The sequence below is a fragment of the Papio anubis genome, chromosome 2 (genome assembly GCF_008728515.1).
Source record: "Papio anubis isolate 15944 chromosome 2, Panubis1.0, whole genome shotgun sequence".
Taxonomy (NCBI): Eukaryota; Metazoa; Chordata; class Mammalia; order Primates; family Cercopithecidae; genus Papio; species Papio anubis.
In genome coordinates, this window is record NC_044977.1 from 89,135,948 (window position 1) to 89,153,668 (window position 17,721).

The following is a 17,721-nucleotide window of genomic DNA, read 5'->3' on the forward strand; positions in this document are numbered from 1 at the left end:
AGTTTGAAGCTGTAGTGTGCTATGTTTATGCTTGTAAATAGCCACTATATTCCAGCCTGGGCAATATAGGAAGACCCCATCTCTACAAGAAAAAAAAGAAAAAAAATTCTGGATCAGACAGAACTCACCTGCAGTGAGAGAAAGCAGATGTATGGTTACTTGGGGCAGGGGTGGAGGCTTAGATGGTGGGAAGAATGTTACAAGCTGAGGTAATAGCACTGTAACCCTGAATAGGAGTGAAATTGGGCTCTTTGAAGAACAGTGACTGAAGCTTAATGCGGGGGGGGGTGGGGATGAGTAGAAGAAATGGTCAGGAAGCAGCAGGCAGAAGCCAGATAATTGCAGGCCATAGTAGTACTTGGATTTAATTCAGGGTATTGTGGTAAGTCATTGGAAGTTGGAGAATGAATTGCGTCAGGTCAGACATGGAAGCGGGAAGCAAGGAGACTGGTAAAGAGACCATTGGAAGTAATCCAGGCACTTGATGATGGTGGTCTGGATGAGGATAGGAGTGGTAAAGAGTTAGAGAAGTGATGTGAGTCAGGAAATACCTTGTAGTAGAGCTAATAGAAATTGTTGTGGGAGAGGGAGTACAAAAGGAAGTTGTTTTTTTTTTTTTTTTTGATACGGAGTTTTGCTCTTGTTGCCTGGAGTGCAATGGCGCGATCTCAGCTCACCGCAACCTCCGCCTCCTGGGTTCAAGCGATTCTCCTGCCTCGGCCTCCTGAGTAGCTGGGATTACAGGCATGTGCCACCATGCCCAGCTAATTTTGTATTTTTAGTAGAGACGGGATTTCTCCATGTTGTTCAGGCTGGTCTCGAACTCCCAACCTCAGGTGATCCTTCTGCCTCAGCCTCCCAAAGTGCTGAGATTACAGGCGTGAGCCATCGTGCCTGGCAGGAAAAGGAAGATTTTAAAGATGACTCCTAGGTTTTTGGTTTCTGAGGTGAAGGTAATGTTATTTTTTGAGGCAGGGAAAGTTTATATAAGAATGAGTTTTGGGGGCGGGGTGTGGTAGCTCACGCCTGTCATCCCAGCACTTTGGGAGGCCGAGGCAAGCAGATCACGAATTCAGGAGATTGAGACCATCCTGGCTAACATGGTGAAACCCCGTCTCTACTAAAAATACAAAAAATTAGCTGGACGTGGTGGCGGGTGCCTGTAGTCCCAGCTATGCAGGATGCTGAGGCAGGAGAATGGTGTGAACCTGGGAGGCAGAGCTTGCAGTGAGCCAGGATCACACCACTGCACTCCAGCCTGGGTGACAGAGCGAGACTCCATCAAAAAAAAAAAAAAAAAAAAAAAAAAGAATGAGTTTGGGAGAAGAAACTGTTTTATGAGATAATTGCTTAGATTTCTATGTACGTCAGAAGAAATAGCCTTTTTCTAACTTTGGTTTTATTTTCTACCTTGACTGTCGAATTGACTGTTGTAGGAGGTGGTGCATTTTTTTATGCTTGTCCAGAGTTGACTTCTTGTTCCCTTTGTGCTAGGATGTCTCAATTGATTGAAAAAGAAACTGAAGAGTATCGTAAAGGGGATCCAGACCCATTTGATGATCGACATCCTGGTAAGACTTGTGCTCCTAAGTGTGGGTCTTTTTTTTCTCTTTTTTTTCTTTTAAGACACTTTTATTAAAGCAAGAGTCTTTTTTTTCTTTTTTAAAAAAGAAAAATTGCTTATGGGAATATTTTTGAGTTGCAATAGCATCTTCTGTGGTAAGTTTTAAGACCTTTTATTTGTTAAAATGTTGCTCAAGGTGGAACCGGTGAGGAGAAATAAATTTCTGGAAAAAATTGGAAATATTTTTGGTATTTGCTGATTAAATATCACTTAACTAACCTAAAGGAACAAAAGTAGGTGTACTTTAGTTAACTCGGTTGGTATGATGACAAAGAATTAAAAAGAAAAGTGGTCTTCCTTTCGGACTTTTTCCTTTTTGAAGACGGATACTCACTCTGTTGCCCAGGTTGCAGTGCAGTGGCATGATTATAGCTCACTGCAGCCTGGATCTCCTGGCTCAAACTGTCCTCCCACTTCAAGCCTCTTGAGTAGCTGCGACTACAGGCATGTACCATCATGCCTGGCTGATTTTTATTTTTTATTTGTTTGTAGAGATGGGGTCTTGCTTTGCTGCCCAAGTTGGTCTCGAACTCCTGGACGCAAGCTGTCCTCCTGCCTGGGCCTCCCAAAGTGCTGGGATTATAGGCTTGAGCTACTGTGCCCAGCCAACTTTTTTAAACCATAAAAGCAAAAGATGTTCTTCTCTGTGCCTTCATCTTTCTAATAATAGTTACCCTTTTAATAATTATCCTTTTACTGTTGGAGAAATATAGTTGAGAAAACATTCAGTGTCCTGCTTTTAGTTAGGAAGTTGGTATTTGGAACCTTGACGTTTATGTCTGCTTTGGTGTCTTGAGAACCAAAGTGTGCCTTCTCGTGTTAATTTGGTTTTATTTTGGGCTTATTTATTTATTTATTTTTTGAGATGGCGCCTTGCTCTGTCGCCCAGCCTGGAGTGCAGTGGCACAATCTTGGCTCACTGCAACCACGGCTTCTTGGGTTCAAGCAATTTTTGTGCCTCAGTGTTCCAAGTAGCTGGGATTACAAGCATGCACCACCACAGTCGGCTAATTTTTGCATTTTTAATAGAGAAGGGGTTTCACCATGTTGGCCAAGCTGGTCTTGAACTCCTGACGTCAAGTGATCTACCTGCCTCCGCCTCCCAAAGTGCTGGGATTATAGGCATGAGCCACTGAGCCTGACCAATTTTGGGCTAATTTAATTAAGGTCATGACAGCACCTGCTTTGGTATGGAATTTGCTACTGTGGTACAGAATTATGAGGGACTTGAGACTGCCATTTTATGTTTACTATAAAGTAGATCACCAGTAGGCAAAGCTGAAGTCATTCATGGGCCCATAGTGCATATAAGCTCTATAGCCTGAAGCAGTCCTTTCTGGAGAGGAGTCTGAAATTTTGGCCTGGTGCAGTGGCTCACGCCTGTAATCCCAGCATTTTGGGAGGCCGAGGCAGGAGGATCACCTGAGGTCAGGAGTTCGCGACCAGCCTGACCAACATGGAGAAACCCCGTCTCTACTAAATATACAAAATTAGCCAGGCATAGTGGTGCATGCCTGTAATCCCAGCTACTCAGGAGGCTGAGGCAGGAGAATTTCTTGAACCCGGGAGGCAGAGGTTGTGGTGAGCCGAGATCGCTCCATTGAACTCCAGCCTGGGCAACAAGAGCAAAACTCTGTCTCAAAAAAAAAAAAAAAAAAAAAAGAAAGAAAATTTGTGTGTGGAAAGAGAGTGTGAATGAGTGGGAGTTATAAGAACATTGTATATTCACCTGAATGTTCCAGGGTTTACTGCTATTTCTTATACTTTTGTTCTCACATGTAAGCTAGGCATTTCAGATTGAGAGTCTAGTTGCTTATGTGATGTTATCTGCTGCTCTTGTCCTGGACATCCCTACTTGTGACTACAGAGGAATAGTCGCGATTTAACCCACATCTTCAGTAACTCAAATCAGAGCATGAAGAAGAAAGTGAATGTGAAATCAGAAATTAAGTTAATGCATAGGATTATGAAAAGCATTAAAAGATAGATGATCATGCTGAGTGTCATTGCCTGGAGATGGATTAAATGGCAATGAGGAAGAAAGGAGAGACAGAAAGATATGCCATTTTTCAGTAGAGCTTAAAAAGCAATTTTTTCCTAACTGTTAATGTTAAGCAATATTTGTCAGTGGCATTATCTCTTTCATTAAAAATAAGGATTTCAGTTTCATGATTTATAAACAGCTAACATTAGGTAATGTATGATCCTTTTTGTTTTGGTGGTGCTTTTCTCTAATGTTTCTTTTTGTGAATTACTTTGAGATACTAATTAACAGCTTGGTAAAAACATCAGCAGCTCACATCTTGTCTTCATCCTCTATTGTATGTTTTGACTGAATTTACCTCTCTAAATGCTCTGAAAGGAAATGAAATAAATTAGAGGTTTCTGCTTTAAAAGCAAACCAGGCCGTGCGCAATGACTTATACCTGTAATCCCAGCACTTTGGGAGACTGAGGCGGGCAGATCACCTGAGGTCAGGAATTCGAGACTAGCCTGGCCAACATGGTGAAACCCCGACTCTACTAAAAATACAAAAATTAGCCGGGCGTGGTGGCAGGCACTTGTAATCCTAGCTACTTGGGAGGCTGAGGCAGGAGAATTGCTTGAATTTAGGAGGTGGAGGTTGCAGTGAGCCAAGATTGAGCTGCTGTACTCCAGCCTTGGCGACAGAGCAAGACTCCGTCTCAAAAATCCAACAACAACAAACTGTAATTCTCCCTTCCATCAACTAATTCTTCTATCATTAGGCTATGCATTGAGTTGATCCTAGGCCCCTGGCCTCCTTTCTTTCCACAAGAGCTAGGAAGTTAAGATGGCCAAGGTTACTGTATCTTTAGGGTTAGTGATTGCTTGGTGGAATTCACCCCCGTCACCTTGACCCAGGGTGTCCTTACATGTTTGAGGATGCATCTCTGTTGCTATTGTCATTGTAGTAGAAGGAGAGGTTGGACTTGGAGCCTGTCTTTTCCAGGCCACCCATAGTTAGAAGCATGCTTCCTACCTTTTTATGGATGGGAAGTCAGAAGTTTTCTCTCTCTTAGGTTTCTTTATGATTCTTTTGTAGACCTTGTATACTCTTGGTGATGCTGATCTGGATCTAGTACTTGTTTAATTCAGCAGTGCTGTATAGGCAGTGTGCTAGGAGATAGGAAGGCTAGAGAGCAGTGTCTCAGGTTTTTACATTGTTATTTTTAAAGCATATTTCTTTTTTTCTTTTTTATTTTTTTCCAGACAGAGTCTTGCTCTGTCACCCAGGCTGGATTGCAGTGGTGTAATCTCGGCTCACTGCAGCCTCCACCTCCTAGGTTCAAGCAATTCTCCTGCCTCAGCCTCCTGAGTAGATGGGATTACAGGTGCCCGCCACTGCACCTGGCTAATTTTTGTATTTTTACTAGAGATGGGATTTCACCATGTTGGCCAGGCTGGTCTCAAACTCCTGACCTTGTGATCTGCCCGCCTTGGCCTCCCAAAGTGCTGGGATTGCAGGCATGAGCCACCACACCCAGCCTAAAGCATGTTTCTTATGTAATCTAGTTTAGCACAATAATCTTTTGTTTCTGATTATTTTTGCTGGCATTTTATTAGTTTTTGTAACAACCCAGGTGCCTTTCCAGAGGTCTAAGTTGCTTGACTGGGGTGACTTACTCATTCCTTTGTTCCTCCCCTCTTCTCTTGGTAGGTCGAGCTGATCCAGAGTGTATGCTGGGCCACTTGCTGAGAATACTCTTCAAGAATGATGATTTCATGAATGCAGTAGGTTTGCTTCTTACTTTTCTCCAGCAATTACCACCTGTAGATTTTGTATCTTTATTGTTTTTTCATGAATAGTTTGCCTTCTCCTAAGGCCTTGACAAAGTTGGGAGTAGAGTTTTTTGCCAAAGTCCTGGTTGTGGCCATAATGCTTTCTCTTTGATATGTACTTTGATATTGGTGAGGCCTCCCAAGGTATCTACGCTCATTCTTGGGCAAAATGATTTTGAATTTGAGAGTATAGGGGCCCTCTTGAGTTTTTGAATGGAAAAATAAGAGTGATGCATACAGCATGCTTCTGCACTGACACTGTGGGGTATGCATTGGGCATGCAGAGGGATAGAAAGGTGCTTTCTCTCTATCTTGAGGGGCATGTGAGGAGTAAATGAGAATATACATATTTTACTCAGCTCCTGAACATAGTAATTGCTCAACAAATTGTGGCTGATAGTTTTGTTTTTGGAGGTGGGATGCCATGATGTTTGAGAACGTGGGCTTTGGGAGTCCATGTTTTGGATTTAAATCCAGCTCCATATTTCACTGACAGACTTAAGTCCCTTCAAGCTTTATTTTCTCCCCACTTTCTTTTTCTTTTCTTCCTTTTGAGACAGGGTCTGGCTGTGTCACTCAGGCTGGAATGCAATGGCACAGTCTTGGCTCACTGCAACCTCTGCCTTCTGGGCTCAGGCGATTCTCCTGCCTCAGCCTCCCGAGTAGCTGGGACCACAGGTGCCTGCCAACCACACCTGGTTTATTTTTTTGTATGTTTAGTAGAGATGGGCTTTCACCATGTTGGCCAGGCTGATCTTGAACTCCTGACCTCAAGTGATCCACCCACCTTGGCCTCCCTAAGTGCTGGGATTACAGACGTGAACCACTGCGCCCCGCCCGCCGCAGCCTTATTTTTCTAGTCTATAAAATGGAGTTAATAGCATTTAAAACCTTTTTGGTAATCCTTGAGTGAAATTAAGCATGAAGGTGCTTGGCAGAGAGCCAGGCACATGATAAAGGCCGAATAGGTATTAGCTATTATTATCATTTATTTATTTACTTATTTATTTTTTGAGACAGAGTTTCACTTTTGTTACCCAGGCTGGAGTACAGTGGCATGATCTCGGCTCACTGCAACCTCTGCCTCCCGGATTTCAAGTAATTCTTCTGACTCAGCCTCCTGAGTAGCTGGGACTACAGGCATGCGCCAGCACACCCGGCTAATTTTTGTATTTTTGGTAGAGACGGGGTTTCTCCATGTTGGTCAGGCTGTTCTCAAACTCCTGACCTTGGGTGATCCACCTGCCTTGGCCTGCCAAAGTGCTGGGATTACAGGCATGAGCCACTGTACCCAGCCAGTGTTAGCTATTATTATCTGTATTATGTTGACTCCTAGATTTATTTCTGTATCACCAATGTGTCTTTCTTAGTTTCAGATCACTTCCAACTGCCTTCTAGACATTTCCTTCTGGGTATCTCCCATATACACCTTGAATTTTATGTATCTAACCCCGTTTGCTCCATAATTTATTTCTCTTGTTCTCTAGCTCAGTAATGATGTCCTTGTCTAGTCAGCTAGAAAGCATCCTTTACGCCTCCAAACTCTCTTATACAGTGGATTTACAGATGTCATTATTCCCTTCACCTTAAACTTCACAAATCTCTCTAGTTCTGTTCTTGTCACCAGACCCCATTTTAGCTAGACCACAGTTGAGCCAATCATTTCTCACTTGGTTACTGAAATAACGTCTTTACTGGTTTCTTGTCTTGTCCTCCTCTAATTCATTCTTCACTTTATAGCCCAGAAATTGTGGTACCCTCTTGCTTAAAATCCATTAATGGCTTTCTGTTACCTTCAGGATAAATTTTAAGTTTCTTAGTTTGGTATAAAAAGCAAATCTGTCTCTGAACTTTGTTCTCTGCAGTTTCAGTTCTTGCCTTCTGGCCCTCCTCTCCTCCAGTGTTTCCTTAGATACTTCTTCTCATCTTTTACATCCTGGCTTGGAATCCCTTCTTCTCTTAAGTCTTCTCTGATTCCTCTGCAGGGGTTGTGTGCCCTCCTAGGGGCTTCTGTAGCATCCTTTACTCATGGTATTACCTGTTTTCCCAAATGTCACCTCTATTGAATCACACATCTTTTTTTTTTTTTTTTTTTTTTGGGGGGGACAGGATCTCACTCTGAGTGCATTGGTATGATCACTCACTGCAGCCTTGACCTTCCATGCTCAAGGATTCTCCTGCCTCAGCCTCCTGAGTAGCTGAGACCACAGGCATGTGCCACCATGCCTGGCTAAGTTTTAAATTTTTTTGTAGAGACAAGATTTCACTGAGTTGCCCACGCTGGTCTTGAATTCTGGGCTCAAGCGATCCTCAGATTTTGGCCACCCAGTGTGCTGAGATTACAGGGATGAGCCACCACACCCAGCCTGGATAATCTTGGGTTGGTGGGACTGTGTCAGTTATTTACTGTTATAGGCCCAGCACAGAACATAGTTCCACTTAATGTTAGAGATTCAGTAAATAAGTGCCAAATGGAGATTTTATTAATATATATTATTATATGTATTAATTATATATATAATTTATTATAAAATCTGAGTTTTTCATTAACCATTGTCAAGAATATGGGGCTCATATTGCCCTGCTTATGCTTTTAAAAAAGTGTATATGCAGTGGTGTAGGGGCCAGATGTGATGGCTCATGCCTGTAATCCCAGCACTTTGGGAGGCTGAGGTGAGAGGATCACTTGAAGCCAAGAGTTACAGGCTAGCTCGGGCAACGTAATGAGGCCCCGTCTCTACTAAAAATTTAAAAATTAGCTGGACATGGTGGTGTGCACCTGTGGTCCCAGCTGCTTGGGAGGCTGAAGCTGGGGATCACTTGAGACTGGGAAGTTGAGACTGCAGTGAGCCGTGCTTGTGCCACTGCACTCCAGCCTAAGTGACAGAATGAGACCCTGTCCATAAAAAAAAAAAAAATAAAGTGTATATGGAAGGGGTTAGGTTTCTTTGTGGCATTCTTTTTTTTTTTTTGAGACAGGGTATCACTGTTGCCCAGGCTGGAGTGCAGTGGTGATTAGGGCTCACTGCAGCCTTGACTTCCTTGGCTCTGGGCATCCTCTCACCTCAGCCTCCTGTTTAGCTGGGACTACAGGCATGGGCCACCACCCTTGACTGATTTATGTATTTTTGGTAGAGATGGGGTTTTGCCAGCCGGGCGCGGTGGCTCACGCCTGTAATCCCAGCACTTTGGGAGGCCGAGGCGGGCGGATCACAAGGTCAGGAGATCGAGACCATGGTGAAACCCCGTCTCTACTAAAAATAGAAAAAATTAGCCGGGCGCAGCGGTGGGCGCCTGTAGTCCCAGCTACTCGGGAGGCTGAGGCAGGAGAATGGCGTGAACCCGGGAGGCGGAGCTTGCAGTGAGCCGAGATTGCGCCACTGCACTCCAGCCTGGGCAACAGAGCAAGACTCCGTCTCACCAAAAAAAAAAAAAGAGATGGGGTTTTGCCATGTTGTCTAGGCTGGTTTCAAACTCTTGAGCTTAAGTGATCCTCCTGCCTTGGCTTCCCAAAGTGCTGGGATTACAAGTGTGCATCACTGGCGTCAGCATTCGAGCTTTAATTTCTATGATTGCTGAGTTGTTTTGGGGGGATTTGGCTTTAAAGCTGCAGAAGAAATTATGTGTGATATCATCATGGCTCAGCAGGATCATAAGTGTTTATAATAATTAAAGGTTTTATTAGTAAAAGTTTAATTAGTTTCATACAGTCTTCTTTCATACCTGTTAAGAAAGTAATGGGAATATGTTGAGGTTTTATTAGATGTCCTTAGTTTGACTGGGTTGAATTTTAGATGAACACTATCTCTTTTTTTCTTTATAGCTGGTGAATGCATACGTGATGACAAGCCGAGAGCCCCCTTTAAACACTGCAGCTTGCAGACTCCTACTAGACATCATGCCAGGGCTGGAAACTGCTGTTGTCTTTCAAGAAAAGGTACTTAGCGAAAAGTAAAGTCATAATGTTATTTTGTAATTGAATTATGTTCTATTTGATTTGTCTTTGTGGTTAAAATCATTGTTACAGTTTTTGTTATTCATATAGTAATACATGTTATAAAAATCTAAGAGATCCTGATAGGCAATAATAAAATTATTTATTTTTTATTATCATTTTTAAAATTGAGATGGGGTCTTGCAGTATTGCCCAGTGAGCAGCTGGGCTCAAGTGATCCTCCTACTTTAGCATTTCAGATTGCTGGGATTATAGTCGTGAGCCTCTGCGCCCAGCGAGAAATTTAAAAATAGTTATTTTGATGAATACTTGTTGCTTGGGTGCTGTAGTTTTTTTTTTTTCTTTTTGAGATGGTGTCTTGCTTTGTCACCCATGCTGGAGTTCTATGGTGCAATTTCGGCTCACTACAACCTCTGCCTCCTGGGCTCAAGCGATTCTCCTGCCTCAGCCTGCCAAGTAGCTGGGATTACAGGCGCCCACCACCATGACCAGTTAATTTTTGTAATTTTAGTACAGATGAAATTTCACAATGTTGGTCAGGCTGGCTTCGAACTCCTGACCTCAGGTGATCCACTGCCTTGGCCTCCCAAAGTTCTGGGATTACAGGCGTGAGCCATCGCGCCCAGGCAGTGTTTTAAATTTTATTTTATTTACTTTTTTTTTCTTTTTTTGAGACTGAGTCTTGCTCTGCCGCCCAGGCTGGAATGCAGTGGTGCAGTCTCAGCTCACTGCAACTTCCTTCTGGGTTCAAGCAATTCTTGTGCCTCAGCCTCCTGGGTACCTGAGATTACAAGTGTTTGCCACCATGCCTGGCTAATGTTTGTATTTTTGGTAGAGACAGCGTTTCACCATGTTGGCTAGGCTGGTCTCAAACTCCTGACTCAAGTGATCTGGTCATCCTGCTTGGCGTCCCAGAGTGCTGGGATTACAGGCATGAGCTGCCGCACCTGGCCGTTATAGTATTTTTTTAAATCTTGAGATTATATGTTGTGTGGGTTTTTTTTTTTTTTTCTTTTTTTTCTTTTTTTGAGACAGAGTCTTGCTCTTGTCACCCAGGCTCGAGTGCAGTGGTGTGATCTTGGCGCACTGCGACTTCCGCCTCCCAGGTTCAGATGATTCTTTTGCCTCAGCCTACCGAGTAGCTGAGACTACAAGCTTGTGCCACCATTCCTGGCAAATTTTTGTATTTTTAGTAGAGACGGGGTGTCACCATATTGGTCAGGCTGGTCTTGAACTCGTGACCTCATGATCTGCCCGCCTCAGTGTCCCAAAGTGCTGGGATTACAGGTGTGAGCCACCGCACCCAGCGTTTTTTTTGAGATGGGGTCTCTGTTGCCCAGGTTGGAGTAAAGTGGTGAGATCACCATGGCTCACTGCAGCCTTGACCTCTTGGGCTGAAGCTGTTCTCCCACCTCAGCCTCCTGAGTAGCTGGGAGTACAGGCATGTGCCACCATGCCCGGCTAATTTTTAAATTTTTTTGTAGAGACAAGGTCTCACTATGTTGCCAGGCTAGTCTTGAACTTTTGGGCTAAAATCATCTTCCTGCCTTGGCCTCCCAAAGTGCTGGGATTATAGATGTGGGACACCATGCCTGGCTCATGTGTTTCTGGAATGGATTTATGATCTCAAACTCTTACTCTTGATGAACGACCTTCCCAGTGATGAAGAGCTTTGTATTTGAGGAAGCCTTTTCTACGTGGTATTTAGTATTCGTGTAGCTAATATTAGAAGATCTCTTTTGTGCTGTGTTTGTTGTAGGGGCTTGGAATATTTTGTTAGCAACATGAGAGCTTTACATTCATGTAGGTGTTTGGGGGTGGGCAAACAAAAATAAACTGATAATTTGAAATAAGAGTAAGTGTTAGGAAGACAAGCAAATGTTAAATTGATAGTGACTATGCACATATACTTCAACTATCAAAAATTAGGGACTGGGTTGGCCGGGCATGGTGGCTCACGCCTGTAATCCCAGCAATATGGGAGGCCAAGGTGGGTGGATCACGAGGTCAGGAGATTGAGACCATCCTGGCTAACATGGTGAAACCCCATCTCTACTAAAAATGCAAAAAATTAGCCAGGCGTGGTGGTGGGCTCCTGTAGTCCTAGCTACTTGGGAGACTGAGGCAGGAGAATGGTGTGAACCTGGGAGGTGGAGCTTGCAGTGAGCCGTGATTGTGCCACTGCACTCCATCCTGGGCGACAGAGTGATATTCCGTCCCCCCCCCCAAAAAAAATAGGGACTGGGCATAGTGGCTCACGCCTGTAATCCCAGCATTTTCGGAGGCCAAGGGGGTAGATCACTTGAGGCTAGGAGTTTGAGACCAGTCTGGCCAACATGGCAAAACCCTGTCTGTACAAAAAAATACAAAAATTAGTTGGGTGTGGTGGGGTGCGCCTGTAGTCCCAGCTCCTTGGGAGGCTGAGGCATGAGAATCGCTTGAACCCAGGAGGTGGAAGTTGCAGTGAGATAAGATCATGCCACTACACACACCCTGGGCAACAGAGCGAGACTCCATCTCAAATAAAATAAAATAAAATAAAATAAAGAGAAAAATTAGGGCCAGGTGAGGTGACTCATATCTGTAATCCCAGGACTTTGTGAGGCTAGGGCAGGAGGATTGCTTGAGCCCAGTAGTTTAAGACCGGCCATATGCCTTGGCAATACAGCAAGACCCTGTCTCTACAAAAATAAATCATTAGCTGGGCACGGTAGGTCATGCCTGTAGTCCCAGATATTTGGAATGCTGAGGCGGGAGGATCGCTTCAACTCAGGAAGTAGAGGCTGTGGTGACCCCTATTTATGCTACTGCACTCCAGCCCTGACAAGAGAGTGAGACAGAAAAAAAAATTAGTTACTCAAGTTTTAGAAGTAATGTAAATATTTTGTATCTTAGCTTTAAGAATTTGCTGTGTGAATTGGATATGCCCCATGGCTTGTTTTTTTTTTTTTTTGAGATGGAGTCTCGCTCTGTCGTGCAGGCTGGAATGCAGTGGCGCAGTCTCAGCTCACTGCAACCTCTCCCTCCTGGGTTCAAGCAGTTCTCCTGCCTCAGCCTCCTGAGTAGCTGGGATTACAGGTGCGCACCACCACGCCTGGCTAATTTTTGTATTTTTAGTAGAGATGGGGTTTCTCCATGTTGGTCAGGCTGGTCTAAAACTCCCTACCTCAGGTGATCCACCTGCCTCAGCCTCCAAAGTGCTGGGATTACAGGTGTGAGCCACTGCGCCTGGCCACTTGCTTTATTTTTAAAGCTATTAAAATTTTAATCTTCTTAAGCACTCTGGAACTCCTTTTTTGTTTTCTTTTCTTTTGAGACAGGTCTCATTCTGTTGCCCAGGCTGGAGTGCAGTGGTGTGATCACAGCTCACTGCAGCCTTGACCTCTTTGTCTCAAACCATTCTCCTACCTCAGCCTCCCAAGTAGCTAGGACCATAGGCAAATGCCACCATGCCTGGCTAATTTTTAAAAAAATTTTTTGTAGAGATGAGGTCTCCCTATGTTGCCCAGGCTGGTCTCACACTCTTGGGCTCAAGCAGTCCTACCGCCTCAACCTCCCAAAGTGCTGGGATTATAGGAATGAGTCACTGCACCCAGCCTGGAAGTCTTATCATAGTTAAGTGTATGACCCAAATTAAAGATCTGGATTCTTATTTAGCTTTTAAGAAAATTTGTATTAACTTTTATTGCAGAATAATTGTGCCACATAAAGTATTTTAAAGAATAACATTGTGATTAACGTTATAATTTGCAGTATTTCTTATAGACTAATATCTCCAGTTAGCAACCCCTGTGTGAGACTAGAAGAATCTATATCTTTGTAAAAAAATTTTGATATGGATTCTTCTGAAAATCAGGATAGTAAAAGCATTTATGGCAATATATTTGTATATACAAGGTTTAGCTAAGATTACAGATTTTTTTTTTTTTTTGAGACAGAGCCTCACTCTGTTGCCCAGATTGGAGTGCAATGGTGTGATCTCGGCTCACTGCAACTTCCGCCTCTTGGCTTCAAGCGATTCTCATGCCTCAACCTCCTGAGTAGCTGGGATTACAGGCGCCTGCCACCATGCCTGGCTAATATTTTTTTGTATTTTTAGTAGAGATGGGGTTTCACCACATTGGCCCGGCTGGTCTCGAACTCCTGACCTCAGGTGATTCACCCGCCTCAGCCTCCCAAAGTGCTGGGATTACAGGTGTGAGCCACCGCATCCAGCCAATTACAGATGATTTAACTGAGCTTTTTGAAAATTTCCATGTTGTCTTTGTAGGAAAATCATCTCTGGTTCTTTATAGTTTCATCATTGTAGATCTAAAAAGAAATGAATGACTTTTGGAGGTTAGAAACACTATTTAAGGGAAATTATGAATAATAAAGCTTTCTGCAAGAACAGTTTTATTGTTTCTTAATTAATGGTTTATTGGGAGAAGTGACTTACTCCATTGTGCATTAGATTGGAAATTGTCTTGAATCCAGTGTTTAGAGAACAGATTGCAAGCCTCTTTCATATTGTGTTACTTGATTACATGATGATCTGTACTCTTCAGAAGTATCCTATGCAGCTTTTTTAAATGAATCAATGTTTCTTAAAATACTTTAATTATAGCAATTAATGAGTCAGAAATAATTATTTCTCAACAAATTGACTATTGGTGTTCCTCAAAGTTATAATTAAGAGTTATTCAGCCTGGATGACCTAAGGAGACCTCATCTACAAAGAGATGGAGTCTCTTTGTGGGTGTAGTGGTGCACACTGTAGTCTCAGTTGCTTGGGAGGCTGAGGTGGGAGGGTTGCTTGGGCCCAGGAGGTGGAGGCTGCAGTGAGCTGTGATTGTGCCCCTGCTTTCCAGCCTGGGAGACAGAATGAAACCCTGTCTCAAAACAGAAAAGAAAAAGACTTACTGCTCTAGGACAATGTTTTTCAAATTTTGTGAAACATAGTGATGTACTTTTTTTTAAAACCTTGAAACCCAGTCAATACATTATATGTATGAAAAAGAAGTTTTAAAAACACTGTTTACTCTTAGTGCAATTCATTCTGATACTTTTTACTTTGTTTCTTTTTTAAAATGCTGGTTCAGTGTACTAAGTTGATTTTATTCAGCCATTGTTTTTAAAAAGTTGTTGACTTTTACTTTCAGAGATATTGAAAAAAAAAGCTTTACAATTTTTTTTTTGAGACTGAGTTTTGCCTGTTGCCCAGGCTAGAGTGCAGTGACGCGATCTCAGCTCACTGCAACCTCTGCCTCCTAGGTTCAAGAGATTCTCCTGCCTCAGCCTCCCGAGTAGCTGGGATTACATGGACCTGCCACCATGCCCAGCTAATTTTTTGTATTTTTGGTAGAGATGGGGTTTCGCCATGTTAGCCAGGCTGGTCTCAAACTCTTGACCTCAGGTGATCCACCCGTCTCGGCCTCCCATAGTGCTGGGATTACAGGTATGAGCCACTGCACCTGACCCAAAATCTATTTATTTTAAAAATATATATGAAAAAATAGAGACAGAGTCTCATTATGTTGCCCAGGCCGGTCTCGAACTCCTGAGCTCAAATGATCCTCCCTGACTTGGTTTCCCAAGGTGCTGGCATTACAGGCAGGAGCCACTCTGTCTGGGCTAAAATTTATTTTTATTTAAAAGTATTTGACTGCAGGCTGGGCAACATAGTGAGACCCCTTCTGTAAAAATATGTGTGTGCATATATATATGTGTGTGTATATATATGTTGAGTGTGGTGGCACATGGCTGTAGTCCTGGCTGGTCGGGAGTTTGAGGCAGGAGGATTGCTTCAGCGCAGTTCGAGGTTGCCGTGAGTTATGATTATGTCACTGCATTCCGGCCTGGGTGACAGAATGAGACCTTGTCACTTAAAAAAAAAAAGAAAAATAATTTCCTTTTTAAATTTTTCATTGCTAGTGTGTAGAAATGCAACTGATTTTTGTATGTTGATTTTGTGTCCTATAACTTTGCCGAATGTGTTTCTTAACTGACAGGTTTTTTTGTGTATGGAGTCTTTAGGGTTTTATACATATAAGTTCATGTCATTTGCCAACAGATGTAATCTTCTTCCTCTCTAATCTGGATTCCTTTAATTTCTTTTTTTATGTCTAATTACTTTCACTAGAACTTCCAGTACTATGTTTAATAGAAGTGGCAAAAGTGGACACCTTGACCAGGCATGGTAGCTGATGCCTGTAACCTCAGTACTTTGGGAGGCCGAGGTGGGAAGATAGCTTGTGCTCAGGAGTTCAAGACCATCCTGGGAAACACAGGGAGACCTTGTCTTTTAAAAAAAAAGTGGACATCTTTTTCTTGATCTTAAGGGAAAGCCTTTGAGTCTTTCACTGTTGAGTATAATATTAGCTGTGAGTTTTCATAAATGGCCTTTATTATGCTGATGTTTCCTTCTATTTCTAGTTTATAGTTTTTTCATTATAAGGTATTGACTTGTCAACATTTTTTTGGTATCAGTTGCAGTGGTCATGTGGCATGTTGAACTATCTTTGAATTCCTGAAATACAGTTTATTTAGTCATGATGTATAATCCTCTTATGCTGCTGAATTCATTTTCCTAGTATTTTGTTGAGGATTTTTATAACTATAGTCATTAGTGATATATTGGTGTATAGTTTTCTTTTCTCATAGTGTCTTTAGCTTTGGTAATGCTGGCATCATAAAATGAGTTAGGAAGTGTTACTTCCTAGTCAGTTTTTGGGAGGAGTTTTGAGAAGGATTGGTGTTAATTCTTCTTTATTTTATTTAATTATTTAAAGAGATGGGTCTGGTTTTGTTGCTTAAGTTGTCTCAAACTCCTAGCCTCAAGTGATCCTTCTGCCTCAGCCTCTCAAATTGTTGGGATTACAGATGTAAGCCACTGTACCTGGCTTTAATTCTTCTTTAGATGTTTTGTAGAATTTACTAGTGAAGTCATCATGTCCTGGGTTTTTCTGTTTTGAGAAGTTTTTGATTATTGATTCAATTTCCTTGCTACTTATAGGTCTGTTTAGTTTTTCTGTTTATGAGTCAGTTTTGGTAGATTTGTCCATTTTATCTTGGTTATCCAATTTGTTGTTGTACAATTGTATATGGTATTCTCTTATAAATCTTTTTATTTCTATAAAGTTGATAGTAATGAGGCCTGTTTCATTTCTGATCCTAGTAATTTGAGTCCTCTCTTTTATTCTTGACCTGTCTTGCCAAAACTTTGTCAATTTTGTTGATCTTGGTAAAGAACTTGTAGTTTCATTGACTTTCTGTATTTTTCTGTTCTCTGTTTCATTTTTCTCCACTATAATCTTTATTATTTCTTTTGCTAGCTTTGAGTATTATTTTTTTCTAGTGTCATATAGAATAAGGCATAGTTAGGCCTAGTTCCGAATTTGATTTGAGATATTTCTTCTTTTTTAATTGTATGTGTTTGCAGCTATAAATTTTATTCTGGCTGGGTGCAGTGCCTCACGCCTGTAATCCCAGTGCTTTGGGAGGCTGAGGTGAATGGATCACCTGAGGTCAGGAGTTCGAGAGCAGCCTGGGCAACATGGTGAAACCCCATCTCTACTAAAAATACAAAATTAGCCAGGTGTGGTGGCATGTGCCTGTAGTCCCAGCTATTTGGGAGGCTGAGGCAGGAGAATCACTCAAACTCAGGAGGCAGAGCTTGCAGTGAGCCGATATTGTGCCATTGCACTCCAGCCTGGGCAACAAGACCAAAGCTGCATCTCAAAAAAAAAGAGAAATAAATAAATAAATTTCATTTTAACCACCGCCTTTGCTGCATTCCATAGGTTTTGGTATGGTTGTGTTTTCATTTGTCCAAAGTGACTTTCTAATTTCCCTTGTGATTTCTTTGACTCATTAGTTAGTCAAGAGTGATGTTTAATTTCCATGTATTTGTGAATATTATAGTTTTCTATTGTTGATTTCTAATTTCATTGTGTTGTGACTAGAAAAGATTATGAGATTTCAATCGTTTTAAAAAATTTATTAAGACTTGTGGCCTAACATATGGTTTACTCTGGAGAAAAAAAAAAACGTAAAAGGACATGGAAAAAGTTCTGTGTGTACTCGAGAAGATTGTGTAATCTGCTGTTGTTGGGTGGAGTTTTCTGTGTACATCTTTTAGGTTCAATGTCTTATAGTGTTGTTCACGTTCTCTATTTACTTTTTTTTTTTTTTTTTTTTTTTTTTGAGACGGAGTCTCGTGCTGTCGCCCAGGCTGGAGTGCAGTGGCCGGATCTCAGCTCACTGCAAGCTCCGCCTCCCGGGTTTGTGCCATTCTCCTGCCTCAGCCTCCCGAGTAGCTGGGACTACAGGCGCCTGCCACCTTGCCCAGCTATTTTTTTTT

General features: G+C 42.3%; 1 protein-coding gene across 11 annotated transcripts in view; it reads left to right on the forward strand.

Annotated features, from left to right (window-relative positions):
* Window positions 1-17,721, forward strand: part of DCAF1 (DDB1 and CUL4 associated factor 1) — a 107,000-nt gene that overhangs the window by 33,318 nt on the left and 55,961 nt on the right. For 9 of the 11 annotated variants that reach the window (XR_004182157.1, XR_004182158.1, XM_031663310.1 and 6 more), the window contains 3 exons: window positions 1,495-1,571; window positions 5,304-5,377; window positions 9,249-9,362. Coding sequence is in view for 9 of the 11 variants with exons in the window: in XM_031663310.1 (XP_031519170.1) it covers window positions 1,495-1,571; window positions 5,304-5,377; window positions 9,249-9,362 (265 nt within the window). In the remaining 2 variants the exon portion in view is untranslated. Of the gene's footprint in view, window positions 1-1,494; window positions 1,572-5,303; window positions 5,378-9,248; window positions 9,363-17,721 lie in introns of those variants that run through there. The other 2 variants (XM_031663317.1, XM_031663318.1) reach the window with 1 other exon arrangement.